Below are 22,510 nucleotides of genomic sequence, written 5' to 3'. Positions count from 1 at the left end.
GAAAATTAATATGGTATGTAAATTTTATCCTATCACATCAGAGGTCACTCAAAAGTCTGAGTGATGGTAAAGAGTTTGGCAATGACCTTTCTCACAGACTGTGGGTGTGAGGGTAAATTTAAATATGTGTAGTTTTTGACCCCCAAATTTTGCTTCCAAGAAAATGTACTAAAGGAATAATTGATTATTTGTGCAAAAAACAATCACAAGTGATCTGAGGTGCTTATTATATATCATTGCTCATATTACATATAAAGGCACAATACCTTAATATTTATTAATAAGGATTTAGTTAACTAAGCTAGGATTATTTTATATAATTGACTATTATTTACTCACAAAAATGATTATTTAGTTTATATCAATTGAATGGAAATATGTCCACAGTACATGGTTGAGAGAACTAGGCAATTTATAAAAATTCCAAAACAATGATGATACAATGATTTTGTGGATAACATGATGCTGTGTGTTTCTTTCTTTCTTTTTCTTTCTTTCTTTCTTTCTTTCTTTTTCTTTCTTTCTTTCTTTCTTTCTTTTCTTTCTTTCTTTCTTTCTTTCTTTTCTTTCTTTCTTTCTTTCTTTCTTTCTTTCTTTTTCTTTCTTTCTTTCTTTCTTTCTTTCTTTCTTTCTTTCTTTCTTTCTTTCTTTCTTTTCTTTCTTTCTTTCTCTCTCTCTCTCTCTCTCTCTCTTTCTTTTTCTTTCTTTCTTTCTTTCTTTCTTCCTTCCTTCCTTCCTTCCTTCCTTCCTTCCTTCCTTCCTTCCTTCCTTCCTTCCTTCTTTCTTTCTTTCTTTCTTTCTTTCTTTCTTTCTTTCTTTCTTTCTTTCTTTCTTTCTTTCTTTCTTTCTTTCTTTCTTTCTTTCTTTCTTTCTGTCAGGTACAGATAGGGTAGAGATCAGGATGGTGCAGAGAGAATTATAGAAGAATGCTTACCAGAATGTTCTATAGTGATTATTTCCTGGTGTTGGGGTTTCAAGTGCTCTAACTTTCTTATTTTATGCTTTTTTCTACTGATTGATTTTTGGTTTTATATCAAGCATGTTTTTAAATCAGAAGAAAATAAAGTTCCATTTTGAAGAATAATTATATTCACTCTTCAAAGATATAATTCTAAAATCCTATATGTTTAGCTTATTTGAATTTCCAATGTGTTTTTAAGTCTTAAAAATTTGGGAAAATTAAAATAGATAATATGGCATATTATATATTATCTATCACCTTTTGCTAATAGAAAATCATTTTATATATACATTTTAAAAGTAATAACGGCTTTTATTAGAATAGGCAGCTTCAATAATTCTAAGAATTCTACTTAAGAATTCGATATTAAGCGGGAAACAGTTAGTCAGTAAATTTGATGAAATTATTTTAGTAAAATTTAACCAATTTTGGAGAATCCTGCTAATTTTTAAATATTTCAAACATTCAATTTGAGTTAAAATTTTCAAATATTTTTAAAAAGTACCCATTTTACATCAGCAAATTATCTCCCCTGGGCTATATCTAGCCTGTTGCCTCTTTTTGTATGGCTTATGAGCTAAGAATAGTTGCTACCTTTTTAAGGGGCTGGAAAAAAAAATTAAAAGAAGAATATTTTATGACAGGTAAAAATGACATGAAATTCCAAATTTCAGTGTCCGTAAATCAAGCGCTGATTTAGATTAATAAAAAAGTTGTTTACTCTTTTTCTGGTCATGTAAGTACCTACATAATATTCTTGATTTTGCCTCTTGGCCCACGAGCTCCCAAACACTTGCCGTCCGACCCTCTACAAGAAAAGAAGAACAGCCAGGCAGGCAGGTTACCTGTGAAATCAGCAACCCTCGGGTCTCTTCTTGCGGGCTGAGCGTGGCCATAGGGAAAGGAGAGGTAGCGGATATTTTTGGTACCAGCCTGTGGATAACAAACAGAAAGGAAAAGCAGAGGTGAGTCTGCGATTCAGAGCCTCCCGTGGGGAACAGTGGGAGATACAGGCCCACACTGGGCACCTCACATAAGTTCCAGGCTCCTTTGCACTCCTGTGACTCTGGTTTAGAGACAGCAGAATGCTTCAGCCCTCAGTATGTGTTTCCTTTCCCTCTCATGATAAAATAGACCATTATGAACCCCTCACTTGACTTTATTTTGGAAGCCATTTGTTTTTTCGTAAGAAAAACAGAATTATGGATTATTGGGATATATTGTTATAGGAAAAAATAAAGAGTATTTAGTGCATGGCCAGGAGATCTGTATTCTATTCATTGGAATAATTATGATTAAGTGGGACAAGCCAATTAGCCTTTTTTATGCTGGAGTTTCACTGTCTGGAGGAAAGCGGTTAAAATGCCTGTGTTACGTTGTTCACAGAAAGAGTTTGAGGATAAAGTAAAACACTAGAAAGCACTTGTATTCTTTGCAAACACAATATGAATGCTATGTCACAATATCACTAGTAGGTTTACAGGTACCTCTTAATGTTGGCCCGTCAGATGTGTGCTTAAGGTAAGCATTCCTACAAGACCACAGGTTGAACACTTAGTTTGATTTTATTTTGAAAATGATAAATTGTGAAACTACAATGTTTGAACAAGGTCACTTAACCCTCTGCTCAGCCGGTTAGTTGTTATTACTATCCTCCTCATTACCATTACATTTTAGCCACTGAGACTAGGGTAGAAATTAGAATCTACTCCAGACGTAACTTTCGTCCAGAAGTTCCAGTGAGATTGGTTCGATATGGCCTCAAATAGAATTGTTCAGATGCACAGTGGGTAATATGAAGATGAGACTCCAGAGTCAGGGCAAGAACAGATCCTTTCCTAGATCTTCCTGGGAGAGAAGGAAGCTTCTAGAGCCCAGCGCCCCAGTCCATGGAGGCTCCCCTGGAATGGTCAGTACCTGGCCACCATGGCACTTGGTCTAGACTCACAGCCCGGGGAGTGTGTTCCTGTCGCTCACTGGATCCTGGAGGCGCATCCTAACCATGGACCCTAAGGCTCCAGACCCAGAGGGAAGTTGTCTCGTGTCCTGCACCCTCTTGCTTTGGTTTACTCTGGCTACAAGGTGCTGGTTTTGTGTAACTACCACTGGCAGTCACCCGAGGAGGCCCTGTGCAAGGGACTGTCCCAGCTCCCGGGTGCGTCTGCAGACTCCTCCATACCGGCTTTCCCCACGGCAGGCTGTGGCCTTTCCTCATGCTCTCCCTTAAGGTATTCTGGCGGCGGATCAGAATCTCTTTAGCCTGCTTCTCGCTTGTTTGGGGTTTGAGGTTGTATTTGTTGTAGGACAGGGTCTGCGGAAAGAATAGAATGTCAAATACGTAAGGACATCTCCATACAACCAAGGAAATATCACATACTAAGACTACTAGAGAAAAGACAGCGGAGAGGCCACCTAAGCATTTGCCTCAATTACAAAGGAGCAAGCGGTGGCCCCTGAGAAGAATCACGGGTGACAGAGGCCACCCTACCAGGACAGACCTGAGGTTTAGAGCCTGTGCCTTCTGGCTCGCACTGCCCTGCTGTCGCCCTGCATTGTCTCTTTAGTATCCTTGCAGTGGTCCTGCCCTGAGATACCCATGGACTTCAGCTGCCCCATACCCACACACTTTCCCAGATCATGTTTCTTATGCTTGGACAGTGGTTACTGAAAGTTTGGATCTAACGGGTCAGGAAAATGACAAAATTACTTTGGGAATTTCATTAAGGTTGCTATTTATACATTTTGCCAGTTAAAGCTACATTCAAAAAAATCAACCGATTACTATCACCATTATCAGTTCAAAAAGGAAGAGGGTTTTTTTTTTTAACCAAAATGTAGGAAGTGCATAATTGCTGATTAAAGAGCTGTCCCTCAAACTGAATCAATTATCTTTATAAAAAATTTTCTTCCTTATTCTTACCAGGCCAGTGATAACCTGTCTTGAACCATAGACCAAGCTTGGTCCTCAAATGTTCATAAAGTGCTTAACTGGAAACTCCTTTCTCCCTACTTTTCACTGTGCAGCAGTAAATATACTGGTCCCACTGGATACCAGATTCAGGACTGGTTAACGGGTATTGTATTAAGGATTTCAAATTCAATAGCAAAATAGCAAATACTCTATGTGTCAGGTGCCATGGTAGGTGCAGGAGTTTAAAAAAAATGGATAAATTTGAAGAATGGTCTTCAAAAGGCTCATGGCCTATTTGGGTCATCAAACAAGCATATTCTGTTATGTGCTTAGGAAGTGATAAGATATTGGGGTCTGCAGGGACTTACAGAGTTTAGGCAAAGGGCACTGATCCAGTTTTGGGTGGGAAAGGTGCATTGCACTGGACTGAGTCTTGAAAGATGAGTAGATGTTCCCTTCACGAAGAGGGAACACATGAGATAAGACATAGCTCTGGAAAAATGTGATGGGAGCTAGGAGGATCTACTGGAGCAGAACTGGAAATTTGTTTACCACAGGAGAATTTAGTACTTTATTCAAAGTATGGTAAGAAATGAGACAGGGGCAGGAGTGGGGGAGCATCCTAGGGACAACCTGCCAAGAGAAGAGACTCCATCCTCCAGACCAAGGGTCCCTTAAGTGGGTTGCACACACTATAAGAGATGCCAGAAGATGATCTCCAGTGTAAGGAAAAAATACCAATACCTATGTTTCCATTCATTTTTATAAAAAATAAAAAAGAAATTAAGCTTTCTTTGTACTTAATATGGAGATTTATAACAGACCCTTGCTTGGTCGATATAGGAGGTGGTCCAGTTCCCCACCAGAACAGAAGAGGGTGTTTGTAACAAGGAGGGGTTGACAACAGTGTACTCACTGGTTCACTGGTTTTTAGTTTATTGCTTGTGTTTTAGTGTATATATAGCCAGTCAAGTAGATTTGTGGCTTTCAATAGACAATTGTCTAAAAGAAGTTCCATAAAGAAGGTACGAGTTGGAGGCCAAGGGAACAATGAGGAATTTGCAAAGCCAACTTTCACCGTCTCCTGATAGGAGCTCTTTACCAGCCACTCTTGACAAATTAACCAATCTGATAAAAAAACTCTGGCAAAAACTTAAATTTTTGAAATATGTTTGAAATAGGGATTCTTATCCACCATCACTAATGATGGACCTCAACTTCAGTGCACTGTATACATGGAGATATTAAAGAATGACATATGACACTATCACAGAAAACATTTTTAAATTAAGTATTAGGATACCAAGACCAACTTTTACAACTTTTCATCAACGTTAAATTCGTGCAAAAGTGAAGTCGGTGTGCGTGTATGTTTATATATACACATGTATGTATGTGTGTCTGTACATATATATATACACGTATGTGTATATGTTGCTGGTAGGAATTTCCTACACCTTGACTTGAGGGCTCTACTTTAAGGAACACTTGCACCTTTTGTGTTCTGTTTCACCTCATATCACACCACCCATGTAATTATCCTTGCCTATCTGCAGGGAGCATAGTAGGTCCTATGTATATAATGTATGTGCAATTTTCTTCCCTCTGTTTCTTTCAGTCCAGTCCTTTAATGAAGGAACTGGTGATTGCTGAAAGACTGTATTTGCCCCTAGAACTTGAGCTCTATGGGACAAAGCTCTAGATGTACATTAAAAATCTGTGAAGAGAACTGAAATTGAATAAACTGTTTTACTCCTTTGAATTCCGAATGTGACCTGATCATTTGGGCCACCCCAGGGGGCTGCCCATCAATAATCTCTGACTTATCCTTAGAGTCTGAGCAGAGGTCAGTTTCTTCCCTTGTACAATTAAAGAGAGTGTTTCTCCATCTCCATCCCCAGTGTGTTGCAAAGAGCTTCTGCATCCCAGAGGGCTGTCCCACTGGGAACCTCTGGAGGCTAGCTCTTCAACTTGCCCAGTAGTGACAATCTGATACTGGACGTGCTGATGGGAATGGCTTCAAACAGAAGTGGCCAGAGCCCTCCCAGGAGCAACAGATCGGGCAAGACCAGCTCAGTTTCAGATCAGCTATGAATCAGGATCCCCCAGTCAAACCCGGCACTCATCTCACCCTTGCCCTGAAATGACTCCTGACTCTTCTGAGATGAGACTGTGAGAAATGCCCCAGCCATCAGCGCCACACCGTGTGAGGTCCAGTGACTATCACCCAGGCCAGAGACTATAGATGTCACCTTTTGTGACAGTCCTCAAAACTGTAGATCACTCACTAGAAACCAAGGAGATAGTCGTCCTGCATTGCATCTCTAGAGCAGGTTTTCTTTCAAGAGGGCAAGAGGGCCACAGGGCAAAGGGGAGTCACATGACCTATGTAAAAGATGAGGTAAGAAAGGAGACAGGAAGGGAAGGGCTGGTGAGGCTCACTCCGTCAAAGTAACAAAAAGTGGAGGTAAAAGCCATCTCAGGGGCTTGAAACGCCCTTCTGTTTATTATTTATGTTCTCCCCATGTGACCTTCCATGACCCATCTGCTTATTTGGGGGCAGTAAGAAAGGTAGATGTTATATAGCTTAGAAGGGAGAAATCTGGAGGACAGACGGCATAGACGCCCTCAGGAAAGAAGAAATTGTGGCTATCTGGGAACCTGAATGGAAGGAAAGAAAGAGGGAATCGGTAGTTAACCTCATTTTAGACTGAGTTGGAATCCCAGGATCTCCATCTCCATTTCTGGACATTTCCTTAAATTCAATCTTCGTCCACATGGGGAAAAGGCTGAGTTTCAGGCCACCTTTGAGCTCTGGCCCCTAAGAAGCCAGCCGACATTCTTCAAACCAGGAAGCTTTTAACAATTTATCTAACTATTTATCAGAATGTGATAGTCTTACTGAAACAGTTTCACTTGGAATGATTTGAAAGCTCTTGAATTTACTCTAAGCTTGCTATAATTGATGCTGACCTATATTCCTTCAGCAGGTGCAGAGCCTTTTGCTGACACATTCCCCTTAATCACTGACCTTTCCAAAACAGGAAGCCAGAGAACATTCACTTTAACTGGATCGGGTAAGGCTGGAGTCATGGAAAGAGCGCTGGGTAGGCAGTTGGAAGACCTGGGTTCTTAACTTGGATTTTATTGTGTGACCTCCAACAGGTCAGATAAACAACTTCTGAACCTCAGCCTCTTCTACTTGAAAGCAAGTAGACCTGATGGATTTTTTGGCCCCATCAAGACCGTGATCTATAACATAGTCACAAAAAGCAAGGCCCTCACAATGAATTTACTTAGAGCCATATCATACTCCAGCATTGGCATGTTCAACTGAACCCTCAAACTGAAAAAAGAAAACTCCTATTTAGATTTCATAAGCTTAGATGTCATTTGACTATATCAAAATTTCAGAAGGACTCACCACCGCCCCCAGGAATGTTCTTACTATTCACTTTCCACCAGTTCCCAAGTGGTAGTATAGACTCCATACCTTTTTCCAAAATTAAAAAATAATACGCCTAATATGTCTCCTCTAATACAGGTTTTCAGCATTTCAATAACCATCTCAACTTTCTAAGCTCTATTACAGTCAATCAGATTGAGCCTATCATTGGTGTCCTGGTGCCATCTTTTTCTGTGGTGCGGTGAATGAGCTCCACCACTTGTTCATCTTTGGAGGGAGAGGGAGACCTGTTGGTTCTGAAAGTACCAGGCTGCAGGGCTAGGGCAGCCTGACCCCTAGGGCCAGCAATTGGATCTGCATTCCTTTTTACACCGCTTGTGCCAATTTTTTTTTTTTTTTTTTTTTTTTTTTAGCAAAAAGGTAACAATTAACTTTCTGTTCTCCAAATCAAGCAGAAAGAAATGGTTTAGCCAGAAAGCTGCTTTAGAGGAGATAATGTGAACAAGAATGGATTCCTGAGTGACTGGTTCCAAGGCCAGGCAATGGGACAAGTCAGATGGCTTATACACACCCTTTGTCGAACTTGGTACATGTTGTGTGTCAGAACGTCCCTCATGGACTCCACATCTTCCGGGGAAAGCCTTCTGGTTCTGTGTGTCCTCTGGGCCCTGGAAACATCATTGGAGGGAAGCCAAGCATTATTCTTACATCCTGGCAAGAGTGCCGCAAAAGTATCTATATACATGTGGGAGTTCTAAGTTCCAGAACACATAGTTTAACATAATTTTTTCTACTGTTTTAGTATGTTCCTGTGAAATGTCAGTACATGTGTCTTGACTTCACATTTTGAAAATATGGTTTTCTTGCCTATAGCTTTTATGTGGGAATTATTCTAACTCACTTTTAAAAAGGGGTTTAAGGTGGTTACACACCAGTTATTTTTTCCTCCATATTTGTTATGAGCAGACACGTTGGTAAAATACAATAAAAATCAATTGCTAGAAAATAAATTTTTAAAAAGATACTATAAAATTAGAACCAAACGTTTTACTGTTAGATTAAATGGAAATAAGAGTACTAAGCAAGATGACTTGTGGTTAGGTCTGCACTCATCCCACTGCGACAGGTGACAAACAGCTCATGGACAACACCATTCGCACACCACATTTTGAATAGCACTGATCTAAGGGGGTATTAAAATTCTGTGAGTACCTTTACCTTGGAATTGTCCCTTTAGGGATTTTATCATTGGTTAAAGAATAATGGTGAGAAACTAGAATCATAATTTATGAGGACATTTAGACTATTTCTGTTCTGAAAGCCAGCCCAGCTCTGAGACACTGGGCACTCTGTGAGATTCTAGAAGCAGTTGACTGCTCCCTGCCTCCGCATGACCAGCTCCCCAAGGCTTCCTTCACCATGAGCCCGCCCCCTCCTCCCCCCCCCCACTGCGCCCCCAAATGGGTTTAAAAATCAAGTCATGTCCAGGTTATCAGTCAATGCACAATTGTCTTCTGAGGATTTCAAAGTCATGACACTGTTATGGGCAGAATTCTCATGTGACAGATATATTTGATTTCAATCATTTCAATCCAGTGGCAGGAATTTCTAGAAAAGGTGTCATTGTATGAATAATATATGTTCACTGTAGAAAGTAAGAACAAAAAAGAGAGAACTAAAGAAAATTAAATCCATCTTTCAATACTCTCACCTCCTGTAATATCTTGGTATAAAACCTTACAGAGTTGATTTTTTCTTTCCTCGCTGGAGCTCTTCTCAAGGCATAAAGGCACGAAGATGCTACTATCTGCTTGCAAAGGTCTTAGGATAATTGATCACAGAGATCAGTAGTTGTTGGTTTCAATACAGGCCACTTTTTAAGTATTTTTCCCAAACATTAGTAGCAACATAGCCATACAGAGCAAGGACATTTTGTGAGTACTTTTTGTACATTTGTAGGTACAATTGTTAAAATATTTTTAAGGACTTGGATACGGGGGATCACAGTATGCCAGAATTTATTTAGCAATCCTACCTGTAGACTGACTAATGCCCTTTCTACAAAATCCTTGAAATCAGAGTTTCCATATCTCAGAGCTGCAAATGTCAACACTATTGATATTCAGTTACCACCCTTGGTGATCTAAACATTATTATCAGGGCATTTCAACCTTACTATTTAAAAGTCCTTGAAATAAAATTTATTCTGATTGAGATACACCTACACATTCCCACAATCTGAACACATTCCTTTATTATGGTAGAAGCAATCTCTTGCTGAGCAGAAACAACAGCTAATCAAAAAGTTACATTTCCTATGTTCATAACGATATTCACAACCAAATACGAAAAAAACCATAAGATAATGTTAAAGTTAAACTCAAGTTAGCAGTAGGTCTAACTTGGCACTCTTCCCAGTTTGTAACTGGCCACTTTGGGAAAGACTAGACTTAATTAATGTTCATTCAGGTTGTTGGCTGGATGCGTAATACAGGGATCCCAAAGGCACTATCTCGCACTGATCCACGCTGAGAAGTGACAGCTATGAAATTATACAGAGGAATTGTTAATTTAGGCAAGGTGATACCTGGAGTTTTCTACATGCCACTTCATTAGCAAAATCATCCCTGAAATGATCATATTGTGAGCACAGGACAGATACAGTCCTTAGAAAAACTGAATGTTAAGAATCTCTAGGTAAAAAAAATAAAATTATAAGCTGAGAGATGCTTGTCACTGGAACATCCATTCAATATCCATAAAGGAAATTTCTGTCACCTCAAATAAAAGCCCTGTGATAATTTCATGACTATGAAAATCAAACTGGGAAAATCTGAATCCGAATGTATTTAAATAAAAGTTTCACATTTCTCTTAACTTTTTTTAATCAGATGCTATAATAATGTAAAAAGATGCTTCAGTTCTAAACACAACAAATATAAATATGAAATCTAGTAGTAGATGTTCTATTCATGTCATGATATGAATTCCTAAAAGATCAAATATTACACCCTGGTTCGTTTGAAAGAACCCATTCTCTTGTGACAGCTTTGCACCCAAAATCCATGAGAAATGTATGCTAAGGCAAATAAAAAATGTGCCCACTGATTAACCAATGGGACCCAACTGCTCTTCTCAGTGTGTGGGTTCCTTGTGTCTTTTTAGAGAGGTCACCAAGATGACCAACATTTAGGATGAGTGAAGAGTGGCGAAGGAGAGGGCCTGGCTCCGCACAACACAATGTTCCATTGTGGAAGTGAAAATGGCACCAGAATCTTCCTTCCAGAATCTTCGGTGTAAGAATGCATAAATGTAAGCCTTCGGTGTAAGAATGCATAAATGTAAGCCTCTACCTGCCAATGGGTGATCAATTAAAAAATTCTTAAACTACAATAAAGAAATTTGTGTTTTTTTTTAATAAATGACATGTTAAAATTATTTGGGAGCTTTTAAGGATGACGCTTTGAAGTTATATAGTGGTAGTTTGTTATGCTCCTAACTTTATACACACTTCAATATCTCTTTAATAGTAACCAAATATTTTTTAAGGGTTTGACATTTTAATCATTTGAGCCTTTATCGTCTGGTATTTCTAAAAGCTTACTACTCATTGGTAAAACGAGGTGCCTCTTATTTAAAATAATAATCCAAGTACACACTCTACCTATCCCCTAGGGTTGTTTTGAGGGTCAAATAACATAATGCATGCAAAAATAAGGGCATTCCGTAGAATCACCAACTGCACTGTGCTATCGACAACTTCTGGTGGTAGTGTTCTCCTGAAGTTCACAGAGTCTGGAAAGCTAACCCTCTTGTAGAACAATTGCTTAAACTTCTAAAGAAAAAAATATATGTGCATTTTGTTGTTATCATCTCATACAGAATAATAAAAAGCGAGCTGAGTACACACTTCTTTTTCCTATTATTGTATAAAGGTTTGTTTTGAAGAAATTAGCTGCTTTGATCTTGGGAGAGGAATTCCTTTTTGCTTGATGTCGTACAGATTTCTGATGAGATCAAATGAATGCAATCTAAGTACCATTAAACTTGTATTAAATATCAGGTAAAAGAATCTCCTCTCCTAGCCCAGTTAACTAACTGGTTTGGGCCGTTAGAGGAAAAAAAGGGTTTCTAACCTCGAAGGCTCTCTTACTAATCTTGAATCGATGTCTAAAAACTAATGAACTCAACAGAAAGGCTTCCTCCAAATAAAGCTGGCTTGAAAACTGCCTTGCGGTTAGAGACTGGGGCCGCTGCTTACGACCAATGCAACATAATACAGAGATTGCAAATATGTTCTAGCACATGACAGACTGAGTCTCATCTGAGATAAGCGCCCTTACATTCTTAGACCCAGAGCTCACAGAACTAGTAAGCAAATGGATTCAGGAAGTTCCTAATGGTCTAAAGTGCCTGAACCTATCCAGCCCTCCTGCAAGGCATTAACTCCCATGCACCCAGTGAGCAGGTCAAATGCCTGGGGACCAGAGGGGCACCTCTTATACTCTCCTAGCTCCCTAGACTTTACGATTGTATGTTTGTCAGAAACTTTTTTATTAATGCCATGACCGTGCTAGGGTATAAGCTCCATGAGGCCAGGGACTGTGTCTGTTTGACGCCCCTGGCACATAATAAGTGCCCACAGAACAGGGTTGGGCCCAAGATGATGCCAAAAAAGCTCAGTCAAGTAGGATGCAAATGCAATATTTTAGAAAACAAAGGTCAATGCAAAAAAGAAAACAATCCACGATGAATAAAATATCCACATTTTAAATAAAGACAGGATCAATAATACTGATTTTTTTCTTCTGCCTTAGGCTCTAATATGGCTCCGCATGGCATTACCAATAGATATTTGTTAGCACATTGCCATTTTCGCATCAGAAGTTTCCTTAAAGCAAGCCATACAATGGGCAGTACCAATACAAACAAGCAAACCACAGAAACAGTCTGATTGAGAAATAAGGCAGAAAGTTCTCTGTTTACACTGAGATGCCCTCAGGGACCCTACTTGAGATTTTTCTCAGGCCTCAGAAGAAAGGAAAGGGTGTTTCTGATTCATTAGCAAGTAAAGGATGCGAGATAACACTCAGGTATTAGTGACAATTTTATTGCTATCTGTTCTTAGCTCTTATCTCAACCTGCTTCTCAAACGTGAAGACACAATTGAAGCTCATGATCAATGTCTACCTACCAAGATGACAGGATGGAGGTGTTCCTTGCCCTAAATATGTTGTGAGTAATTTTCTCAATTCATAAACTGCTTTTTTCTTTTTTTAGATATTTTTTAATTTGTCAGAGAGAGAGAGAGAGAGTGTGTGTGCCCAAGCAGGGGGGAGGGTCAGAGGCCGAGGGAGAAGCAGGCTCCCCGCCAGCAAGGAGCCAGATGCAGGACTCCATCCCAGGACCCTGGGATCATGACCTGAACCGAAGGCAGACACTTAACTGATTGAGCCACCCAGGGGTCCCTCATAAACTGCTTCATGAAAGAAACCTGGGCATCCTTGGACATCCTTGAGGTGGGGGGCAGGTAAATTTAACTAGCCTACCAACCACCACACCTGTTACCACCACTCAACCCCTAATCCCGGGTAGCATCACAAGATGCTGACCGGGTTTCTCCTCATACAAGAGAGGAAGAGAAATAAATGACTTCCGGGAGAAATGCATATTATTATTAGTGTACAATTAACAAAATCAAATGAACCGGGGTTGAAGGGTAGAAATTAATCAAAAAGAGAAAGTCTTGTAAACTATGCCATCATTCTATAAATTCACTTGCCCCTCCTTCCCAAGGAAAGGTGTCATACAACTATAGCACGCAACTTTTGCTAGAAAATAATGTTCAGAAATGAGGTGAGCGTGGGCCAAAATACAAATGGCCAAGACTTAGGGCATCCTTTTCTCATGATTCCTCCTTCAAATCTCTGCCCCTTCATTCCTAGTATTATCTCTAAATGGAACGATGAGTTAGTGCCCCTAGGAATTCTGACACGGAAAGTCCAGATCAAAGAGCATATGGGACTTACTGGTGGGGTACAGAAAAGGCCGTGGAACTGAGGATCCCAGTTTCTACCATCTCAATAGCTTGTTTCATTTCCAGCTTCTTATACAAGGAGACAATGCTGGATTTGGGCTGGTTCTTTCGGATTAGGATTTTCCGTAAATATCTGTGATCAAACTTCTTAAACCTAAAAACAAAAACCAACATTTTGGACATCTTTAATCTCTGTACATGTTATGGAAGTATGTATTTTTCTTAAAACAAACTACTACCTCACTTTGTTCTGAACACCAGGATGGTGCTGAGAATTCAGTCTTGGAACACATTTAAAAAAAAAATCATAGGAAATATATATATATATATATATTTTAATAAAGAAAGAATAGCCTACTAGCCTGAATACATTGAAAATCAACTAGACAAAAGGGAGGGACAAGCTGCAATCAGGGCCGAAAGTATGCATAAGCAGGGAGCGGGGGAGGCCCAGCCCAGCTCAGCTCCAATTGTAAGAGAAGAAATGAGGGGTTGAGGCTTTTGAACAAATGTTCCATTCTAATAGCTCCTAACAGTGGCAGTGGCACTTACAGTAATACTGGCCTATTCAACCAGAACCCAATAAATTTAAATGGCCCAGTAGTTACAGTAGTTTCGCCCATTATGTTGCAGATCATTTTGATTCCTGACAATGAAGGAAGGGGTAGGGGGATAACCCCTATATCCTGACAGTCTGAATGATGGAGAAGCTGAATAGGCTAGGTGCTGATGGCCGCTGACTATTGTAACAAACCTCTGGTTGGCCCATTAGACTGAGCTGCCCGTCGGCATATGGAGCCTTCGGAGTCGGCCATTTGTTTGGAGTAGGAATTTTCAACACTTCCAATCATTTTACATTCAAAGAGTAATTTGTGTGCCTGCTTTATTTTCTGGAGGGGAAAGAACTCCCAGGGCTGCTGCCTTATTATCTGGTGATTGGTCTCCTGGTCTGTGAGGCAGAAGGATGCTTTATCAGTCAAGTCTCCTCCGGGGTCAGCAGGCTGTGATTCCTTAGGATCCGTGTTTGGCTCATGCCTTGCCTGCTCTTGCTCCAGATGGGTCTACCTCTCAGCCTTCTTGTTTTCTGCCTTTCTTCAAGAGAAGCTGTTGTTCCTGTTTATTCCTCAGTCCCCTGCATTGCTCCCCATCCATCAGGACTTCTCTGACACTCTTTACCTTGAGCTCACCTTGACCTTTACTGTTCCACGCTGGTGGGTGCCCTACGTGCCACCTGGCTCCTCTCGATGTGCCACCAGGTCATTTCCTCTGTGCCCACCACATCGTGATCTACACCTGCGTCCCTTCCAACCTCCCTAAAGGCTTCTTTCCAAATCTCTTCCTCTTCCTTACCTGCCCCAGAGGAATGGAAGCTTCTCAAGAGTCCTGTCCTCACTCAGCTTCCCCTCTCCATACCCTGGTATTATTTAACTGGACATTCTTCTATAGTCTATACATTTCACCTTGGCATTGTTATCCCCCTAGACTCGCTATCTGGAAATCTGAGAGTCACTTTTATTGTCTCTTTCCTCACCCTCTTCTCCCTATACCCCTGGCCAGTCCCCATGTCTGCCTCAGAAATACGCCAGTGCCCCTTCTGCTAGTTCCTCATCGCTATGATCCTGAAAGCTCTGTAGTTCATTGGAAACAGAAGGGGCACTAAAGCCAGACCTGAATTCAGTCAAGTTTCTGCTGTAGGTTAGTTGATACCCTGGAGCTGGTTTCTTCATCTTCAAAATGAGAAAAATAGTGCTAACACAGGAGATTCAGGAGATCATGTACGATAGAATATATGAAAAAGCTAGCATAGTATCTGAGGCTTATTTTATGTTTACAGGATGAAATTCTTATGTCCATGTGGATATCCCTTACAGGTCTCTCACACCCCACGGTATCTGTCTCAAATTCAGCTTCCATATCGCTGATGTTGTTTGCCTTCCAAAAGCCAAGTATGGTCATGCTACTCTCCTATTTGTTTATTTCTTTTTTCTTTTTTTAAATTTATCTTATTTTATTTGAATTCAATTAATTATCATATAGTGTACCAATAGTTGCTGATGTAGAGGTCAGTTATTCATCAATTGCATATAACACTCAGTGCTCATTACATTATGGGCCCTCCTTAATACCCATCACCTGGTTACCCCATCCCCCCCACCCACCTCCCCTCCCACAATCCTCAGTTTGTTTCCTATGATTAAGAGTCTCTTATGGTTTGTCTCCCTCTCTGATTTTGTCTTATTTTTCCCCTCCCTTCCCCTATGATCCTCTGTTTTGTTTCTTAAATTCCACATATGAGTGAAACCATATGACAATTGTCCTCCTCTAATTAACTTATAATACCCTCTAGTTCCATCCATGTCATTGTAAATGGTAAGAGTTCATCCTTTTTGAAGGCTGACTAATACTCCATTGTGTATATATACCACATCTTCTTTATCTATCCATCTGCCAATGGACATCTGGGCTCTTTCCATAGTTTGGCTATTGTGGACATTGCTGCTATAAACCTTGGGGTGCAGGTGCCCCTTCGGATCACATTGTTTGTATCCTTTGGGTAAAATACCTAGTAGTGTAATTGCTGGGTTGTAGGGTAGCTCTATTTTTAACTTTTTGAGGAACCTCTTTACTGTTTTCCAGAGTGGCTGCACCGGCTTGCATTCCCACCAACAGTGTAGGATGGTTCCCCTTTCTCCGCATCCTCGCCAACATTTGTTGTTTCCTGACTTGTTAATTTTAGCCATCTGACAGGTGTGAGGTGGTAACTCATTGGGGTTTTGATTTGTGTTTCCCTGATGCCAAGTGATGTTGAGCATTTTTTCATGTGTCTGCTGGCCATTTCTTTGTCTTCTTTGGAGAAATGTCTGTTCATGTCTTCTGCCCATTTCTTGACTGGGCTATTTGTTTTCTGAGTGTTGAGTTTGATAAGTTCTTTATAGATCTTGGATATTAACCCTTTATGTGATAAGACATTTGCAAATATCTTCTCCCATTCTATAGGTTGTCTTTTGGTTTTGTCAACTGTGTCCACTACTCTCTTATTTAAAAGTCTTCTGCTTTGAGCAGTCAAGGTCAAACAGAATTTTATAGCATTAATGACTGTATAGAGTTCCTTAGCACTGTGCCATAGAAGCATATCTCTGTCTTTCCAACTTGCCTCACCGTGTCCCTCTCTCTGTGTCCAAACCATGCTGCACTATTTCTTGCCTTTTCATTTTGAAATAGACTGCTGCTCCTGCTGCTGCTCAGCATGTTTTCCATTCTTTGCCTGGAGAACTCCTCATTTATTTTCAAAATGTACTCCTGTCTCTGTACTATTATAGTTCTAGCATTTACCTCTGCTCTAGGATTTCTTATATGGATCATCATTATTCATTCAGGCTCTTTCTCTCTTCTTTCCCCCAGGACCTTGTCTACTATATTGTGAGGACTTGGAATGCATTGAGTGTGTCTTACTGCTCTTGATATCTGCCTTAGTGTCTGGAAAATTTGGTATAAATTTGGCTAAATGGAATAATATTAAATGATTTTTCACTGGGTGAACTATAGGGTTTAGACTTAAAAAATTCACGACCTAGGTTTTAGATTGGTGGATATTTACATAAATTAAGTTCTATTTTAACACTATGAGGACTGTCCTTCTTTTTGCTTCATAAAAAAGAGCCCACTTAAAATGCAAATTGGTGTAGCCACTGTGGTAAACAGTATGGAAGTTCCTTAAAAAGTTAAAAATAAGACTACTTTACAATCCAGGAATTGTACTACTGGGTATTTACCGCCAGAATACAAAAAACACTAATTCAAAGGGATACATGCATCCTTATGTTTAAAGCAGCATTATTTATAATAGCCAAACTATGGAAGCAGCCCAAGCATCCATCGATTGATGGATAAAGAAGATGTGATATATAAAATAGAATATTACTCAGCCGTCAAAAAGAAGGAAATCTTGCCATTTGCAACAACATGGATGGAGCTAGAGAGTATAATACAAAGTGAAATAAGTCAGAGAAAGACAAATATCATATGATTTCACTCACATGTGGAATTAAGAAACAAAACAAAAGAAAAACAAAAAGAAGAGAAAGAGAGAGAGAGACAAACCAAGAAACCGACTCTTAACTATAGAGAACAAACTGGTGGTTCCCAGAGGGGAGGTGGGTGGGAGGATGGGGGAAATACATGACAGGGATCAAGGAGGGCAGTTGTCGTGATGAGCACCAGGTGTTGTATCACCCACTATATTGTACATCTGAAACTAGTATAACACTGCATTTTAACTAACTGGAATTACAATTTAAAAATAGATTACCCACAGACTCACAAAATAAATAAAACATAAAATTTAAAAAGCCCACCCAAAACCTCTCAGTGTCTCATTTAGGTGCCACTACCCCTCTCATCAGCTAGAGTTTTTAAGATCTAGTTTCTCTTGGCATCACCAACATCAATTTGTTGTCAAGCCCTAGAGAGAAAACTTCTACTGTTTGGTTAACTCAACTACTGCTGATTCTTACATTCACTAAATTGCTATGTTTAACTCCCAAACTCTCATCTTCCTTATCCTGAGTGCATCTCTCCTCAGGGCCATATAAGAAATATGCTGTAGACTAAAATTCAGGAAGAGAATGTGTTCTGAAATGTGAGATGTGGTGGAGAAGAGAGATTGTGGCATTTTTATAGAATCATGTAGAAAGGACCCTTGAAGGTCTTCCACTGCATCCGCCCTCCCCAATGGAGGACTGTCTTCCCCAGGATCCCTGATGATTCACCAAACTCCCTCTGTAGCCTTATGAAGTCAGTCATTCCATGGTTGAGCTTCTCTCTTCATCGGGAAACTTGTCCTTGTTTTAAACTTAGGTCTGACTTCTCTAATTTCAATCTGAAAATTGCACTAGTTCTCTCTGACACAACCTAGCCCAAATCTACAGCCTCTCCACCTGAGAGCTCTCCATTCACAGGCTGGGCATTCCCATGGTTTCCACCTGCCCCTTCTATGCCATGGCTCCCAGGCCCTTTATATCCCTGGTCCCATTCCTCTGGATTCTTTCTAGTCTTATGCTCAGTTTCCAATGTAACATTTTGAGGTTCCTCATGCCACAAATATCCTTCCTAGCCAGTGAAACCCTCTGCCTCCTTACTTGTCTCTCACTTGGTAGTGACTCCATTGCCCACACACATCTTCAATTCCAGCTTTCAAGTGATCCATCAGCTGCCAAACCAAATACAGGAAAATGATTGCTGGTGAAATGTTAACTCTAAAAGATACACAAGGAAAGCTAATACACTTCGGAAAACAAAGGAGGTTTTAATTTCCTGGAACATGTCCTCTTTTCCATCACTCTGTTCATGTAACTGAAACTTATAATTCCATAGTAATTCAACTTAGTTTCATGATTCAAACTCTGTTGATAAGCTCCTTAATAATGCACATAACTTTCAATGAAAAAGTATACCTGCCATTTGCTTTGAATAATATTTTTCTAGAATGATTTAGAAAATGTCTCATTACTGAAATCACACGACTGTAATAGTTAATTGTTACTTTTAATTTCAGCACAAAAGAAAAACATTGCCAGTATCCAATCTATAGTTTCTGAAAACATAATTCTACAGATATCCTATAATAATAATAATAACTAACAACAAAATTTACCTATTTGCCTCATTTTTTATCTGATTATTTTGTTTCAGTATTGCATTTCACTATCCAAGCCAATTACACTAAATAAATTTGCTTCACCTGAATCATTTACAGGAATTTCAGAAAAAAGCATAATCTCTTCAAAATTTATGAATTAGTCTTCATAATTTAAACTTGCAATCATTGAAGTTTATGCTGTCCTCTAAAATATTTCCAAAATAGACAAATACTAAATTAATTCTGACACATTTAATTTATGTACTTTCTACCAATAATTATAACTTTATTTGAGAAAAAAAATAAGAAAGGAGTAAAGTATCTAAGTTTTATTGTCTTAGGTATATTATTTAATTTCTAAAAATAGTGCATAGAGGGTATAAAGATAGAAACAAAAATCTTCAATCAGGTTAAAGCACTTCTTTTTTTTTTTTTTTAGGATTTTATTTATTTATTTGAGAGAGAATGAGCACAGGGGAGGGGCAAAGAGAGAGGGAGAAGCTGTTGAGCAGGGAGCCTGACACGGGGCTCGATTCCAGGACCCTGGCATTGTGACCTGAACCAAAGGCAGACGCTTCACCAACTGAGCCACCCAGGGTCCCCAAAGCATTCCTTATTTTAAAACACTTGCTCCTTAGCCCCATCTGTTGAACATTTTCAAATGGCCTTGAAAATTTTTGGTTTGGGTTTAGATGACTTTGGCCATAAAATCCAGGGCTGATTTTGAAAGACTTCATCAGTTTCTCCAGCATTAGAATCATGAACTTAGAGGGATAAAAGAAGTTTAAAAATTACCTGGAACAATCATCCCCTCAGGGCCTAAAGCTCCTGTACAGCAGCTATGCCAAGTGTCCCCAGTCACTGTTTATACACCTCCATTGCACCTTTGGGTGTGCCATAGGAGAAGCAATTGCCAGAATGCTCTTCATTAACTGAGCTGAAGTCTCTTTCCCTCTGTCTTCCATGTATTCCTTCTCATTTTTATTCCCTGGAGCCATACAGAATGGCATCCCTCTAATATTGTATTGAAGTTAAACCAACAGGTAGAAACCATGCTCAATTTCATTTTCATCTTTGTCAGAATTGAATGTTTTCACTGAAAACTGCTACTAGGCTATATCTGCAGAAGTAGTAGAAGTCTTTACCCTTTCCTAATGAAAAGTTCAGAAAAAGCAGAGGGCCCCATGTTCCATTGGAACAATGATTTCAGAGGCAAGTAGGGCAATTATGAGCATTAGTTACGGTGATCGTTTTTTTGAGGTGTTATCTAGGCAAGACTAGTCCCCAGGTATTATTAACACTAATCTAGATGTTGCTGTGAAGGTATTTAGCAGATATGATTAAAGTCCATATTCAGTTGTCTTGAAATCAGGAAGATTATCCTCGATAATCTGGGTGGGCCTAGTTTGATCAGTTCAAAGGCCTGGAGAGTAGAACTGAAGCTTCTCTGATGAAAAAGAAAATTCCAGTTGTGCACAGCAGCTGTGGCTCGTGCCTGAGAGTTCTGGTCTACCTTTCTTGAAGGGCTGTCATACAGTTTCTGGGCTTGCCTAGTCAGCCCCCACAGTAGGTAAACCAGTTCCTTACAACGAAGCTCTTAAAATATATCTCCTACTGGTTCTGCTTCCCTGTTGAACCCTGACAGGAACACTGCCAACTTGAACCAAATGGCAAGGAGAAAAGATAAAATGAAAGCGGGGGTTTGGACCCCAAAGTTCTATAGGCAAGAAACAGGCTGATCAAAGGAATAAGCTGAAAACACAGGCCATCTTTCATAAAAAAGAAAGGATGACTCCGAGAACCTGGAGTTGAGAACCCAGAGGGTGGAACCCATATTGGAGTTCCAGTCTGAGGGAACAGAGGCTGTTCCCAGGCCTTGGAACCAAGTAGTTTTCCCAGTCATTGGAAATGACTCCCTTTTCCTTCCATTTCCCCCTTTTTGAAAGGGAATATCTATAGCCCTTGTCCTATGACTGCCCTACCAGTGTGTTTTGGGAGCAGATAACTTGTTTCTTGAGTTCCACATGTTCAGCATTGGAGACGAGCTGTGCCTCAAGATGGATAATACTCAGAGGCTCAACCATCCCTGATTTAGATGATTGAGATGATGAGATTTGGGACTTTTGAGCTGATAAAATTTTGGTGAGGTTTTGGTCTTTGAGTTGACACTACAATGGATTGAGACTTTGGGGATGCCAAGATAGAGTTAATGTATTTTGCATGTGGAATAGATACGAATCTTTGAGGGGCAGAGAGCAGACTGATAGGCAGAATAATGCCTGAAGGTGTCCACATTCTAATCCCCAGAGTCTGTGAATATGTTAGTTTATATGCAAAGGAAAATTAAGATAGTAGTTGGACTTCGGGTTGCCAACCTTAGGATAGAGAGAATATCCTAAATTAGCCACATGGACCTAATATAATCATAAAGGTTTCTAATGTGGAAGAGGAAGGCAGAAAAGTTAGTATGCAGCATGAGAAAGACCTGAGTGGCCATTGCTGGTTTTGAAGATGGGAGGGGTCCATGAGCCAAGGAATGCTAGAAGCTTCTAGAAGCTGGAAGAGGCAAGAAAACAGATTCTTCCCTAGAAACTCCCAAAAGAAATACAACAACCCAGCAACATCTTGATTTTAGCCCAGTGAGACCCATTTTGAACTTCTGACCTACATAACTATAAGATAATAACTATGGCTACATAACTATAAGATAATAACTATGGTTTTTCAAGCAACTAAATTTATGGTAATTTCCTACAGCAGCAAACAGAAACTAGTACAGTTACTCTTATCTAGCTGGCGAGGGAAGAGACTCGTAAACACATCACTGTTTAGTGATATGTACACAGCATCTCATCATTTAGATGATAGATTACTCCTATCGGTGACAAATGGAGAACATCTTATTAACTTACTAATTATGACAAAGAGATAACTTACACGAATATGAAGCTCTTCATTGATGGATTCTTTTTTATTGGTCTTTTTAACACCCAGGTACCTGACCAGTGGGCCAATTGTGATTCCCTAGACCACAAATGACAAAATAAAGAGTTTTGTTGTAGTGAATATTGTCATTATAGAGAGAAAGTCTATTAGCAAAACTATTAGAGCTTCCAATTTTCATATCTTTGTTTTGTACTAGCATCTACTGGATAAATGCTCCAGTGTTTACTTTAGTTCTTGTTTAAGTCTTTTAAATTCTGCAATGAAAATAGGCATTACTTTAAAGCAGGAATTTAGTGTCATCCCTTAAAATAACCTCTCATTAGTTTGCTGAGAAAAAAACTCCAGCTAAAATAAAAACTCTTGCTATCCAGTACTAACTGGAATCTTGTTTTCAGTAAAACACACTAGCGTAACAATTGTTCACCTGCTACCCAGGAATATTTTGATTAATATGTTTTATTAATTAAAAAGCAACATATTTTAGAGGTTAAAGGATGAACACAAACATGACCTAGAAGTTTTTGGGAATTTAGTTTGACTATTGAGCATATGTTGAAAAATTAGATAAAGCATCCCTTTTTCGGTACTATACTAATTTAATACACCATCCT

At 39.5% G+C, this 22,510-nt stretch overlaps 1 protein-coding gene across 1 annotated transcript in view; it reads right to left on the bottom strand.

Annotated features, from left to right (window-relative positions):
* SLC9A4 (solute carrier family 9 member A4) overlaps positions 1-22,510 on the bottom strand; it is a 65,885-nt gene that overhangs the window by 5,970 nt on the left and 37,405 nt on the right. Inside the window, exons 6-11 of the mRNA XM_027623685.1 lie at positions 21,891-21,977; positions 18,454-18,524; positions 13,308-13,469; positions 7,850-7,946; positions 3,141-3,272; positions 1,807-1,894 (exon numbers count right to left, since the gene is read on the bottom strand). Coding sequence (XP_027479486.1) covers positions 1,807-1,894; positions 3,141-3,272; positions 7,850-7,946; positions 13,308-13,469; positions 18,454-18,524; positions 21,891-21,977 — 637 coding nt within the window. The remainder of the gene's footprint in view (positions 1-1,806; positions 1,895-3,140; positions 3,273-7,849; positions 7,947-13,307; positions 13,470-18,453; positions 18,525-21,890; positions 21,978-22,510) is intronic.

Source organism: Zalophus californianus, chromosome 8, assembly GCF_009762305.2.
Source record: "Zalophus californianus isolate mZalCal1 chromosome 8, mZalCal1.pri.v2, whole genome shotgun sequence".
In the NCBI taxonomy this organism is placed as follows: Eukaryota; Metazoa; Chordata; class Mammalia; order Carnivora; family Otariidae; genus Zalophus; species Zalophus californianus.
This window is presented reverse-complemented; position numbering and strand designations above follow the sequence as displayed.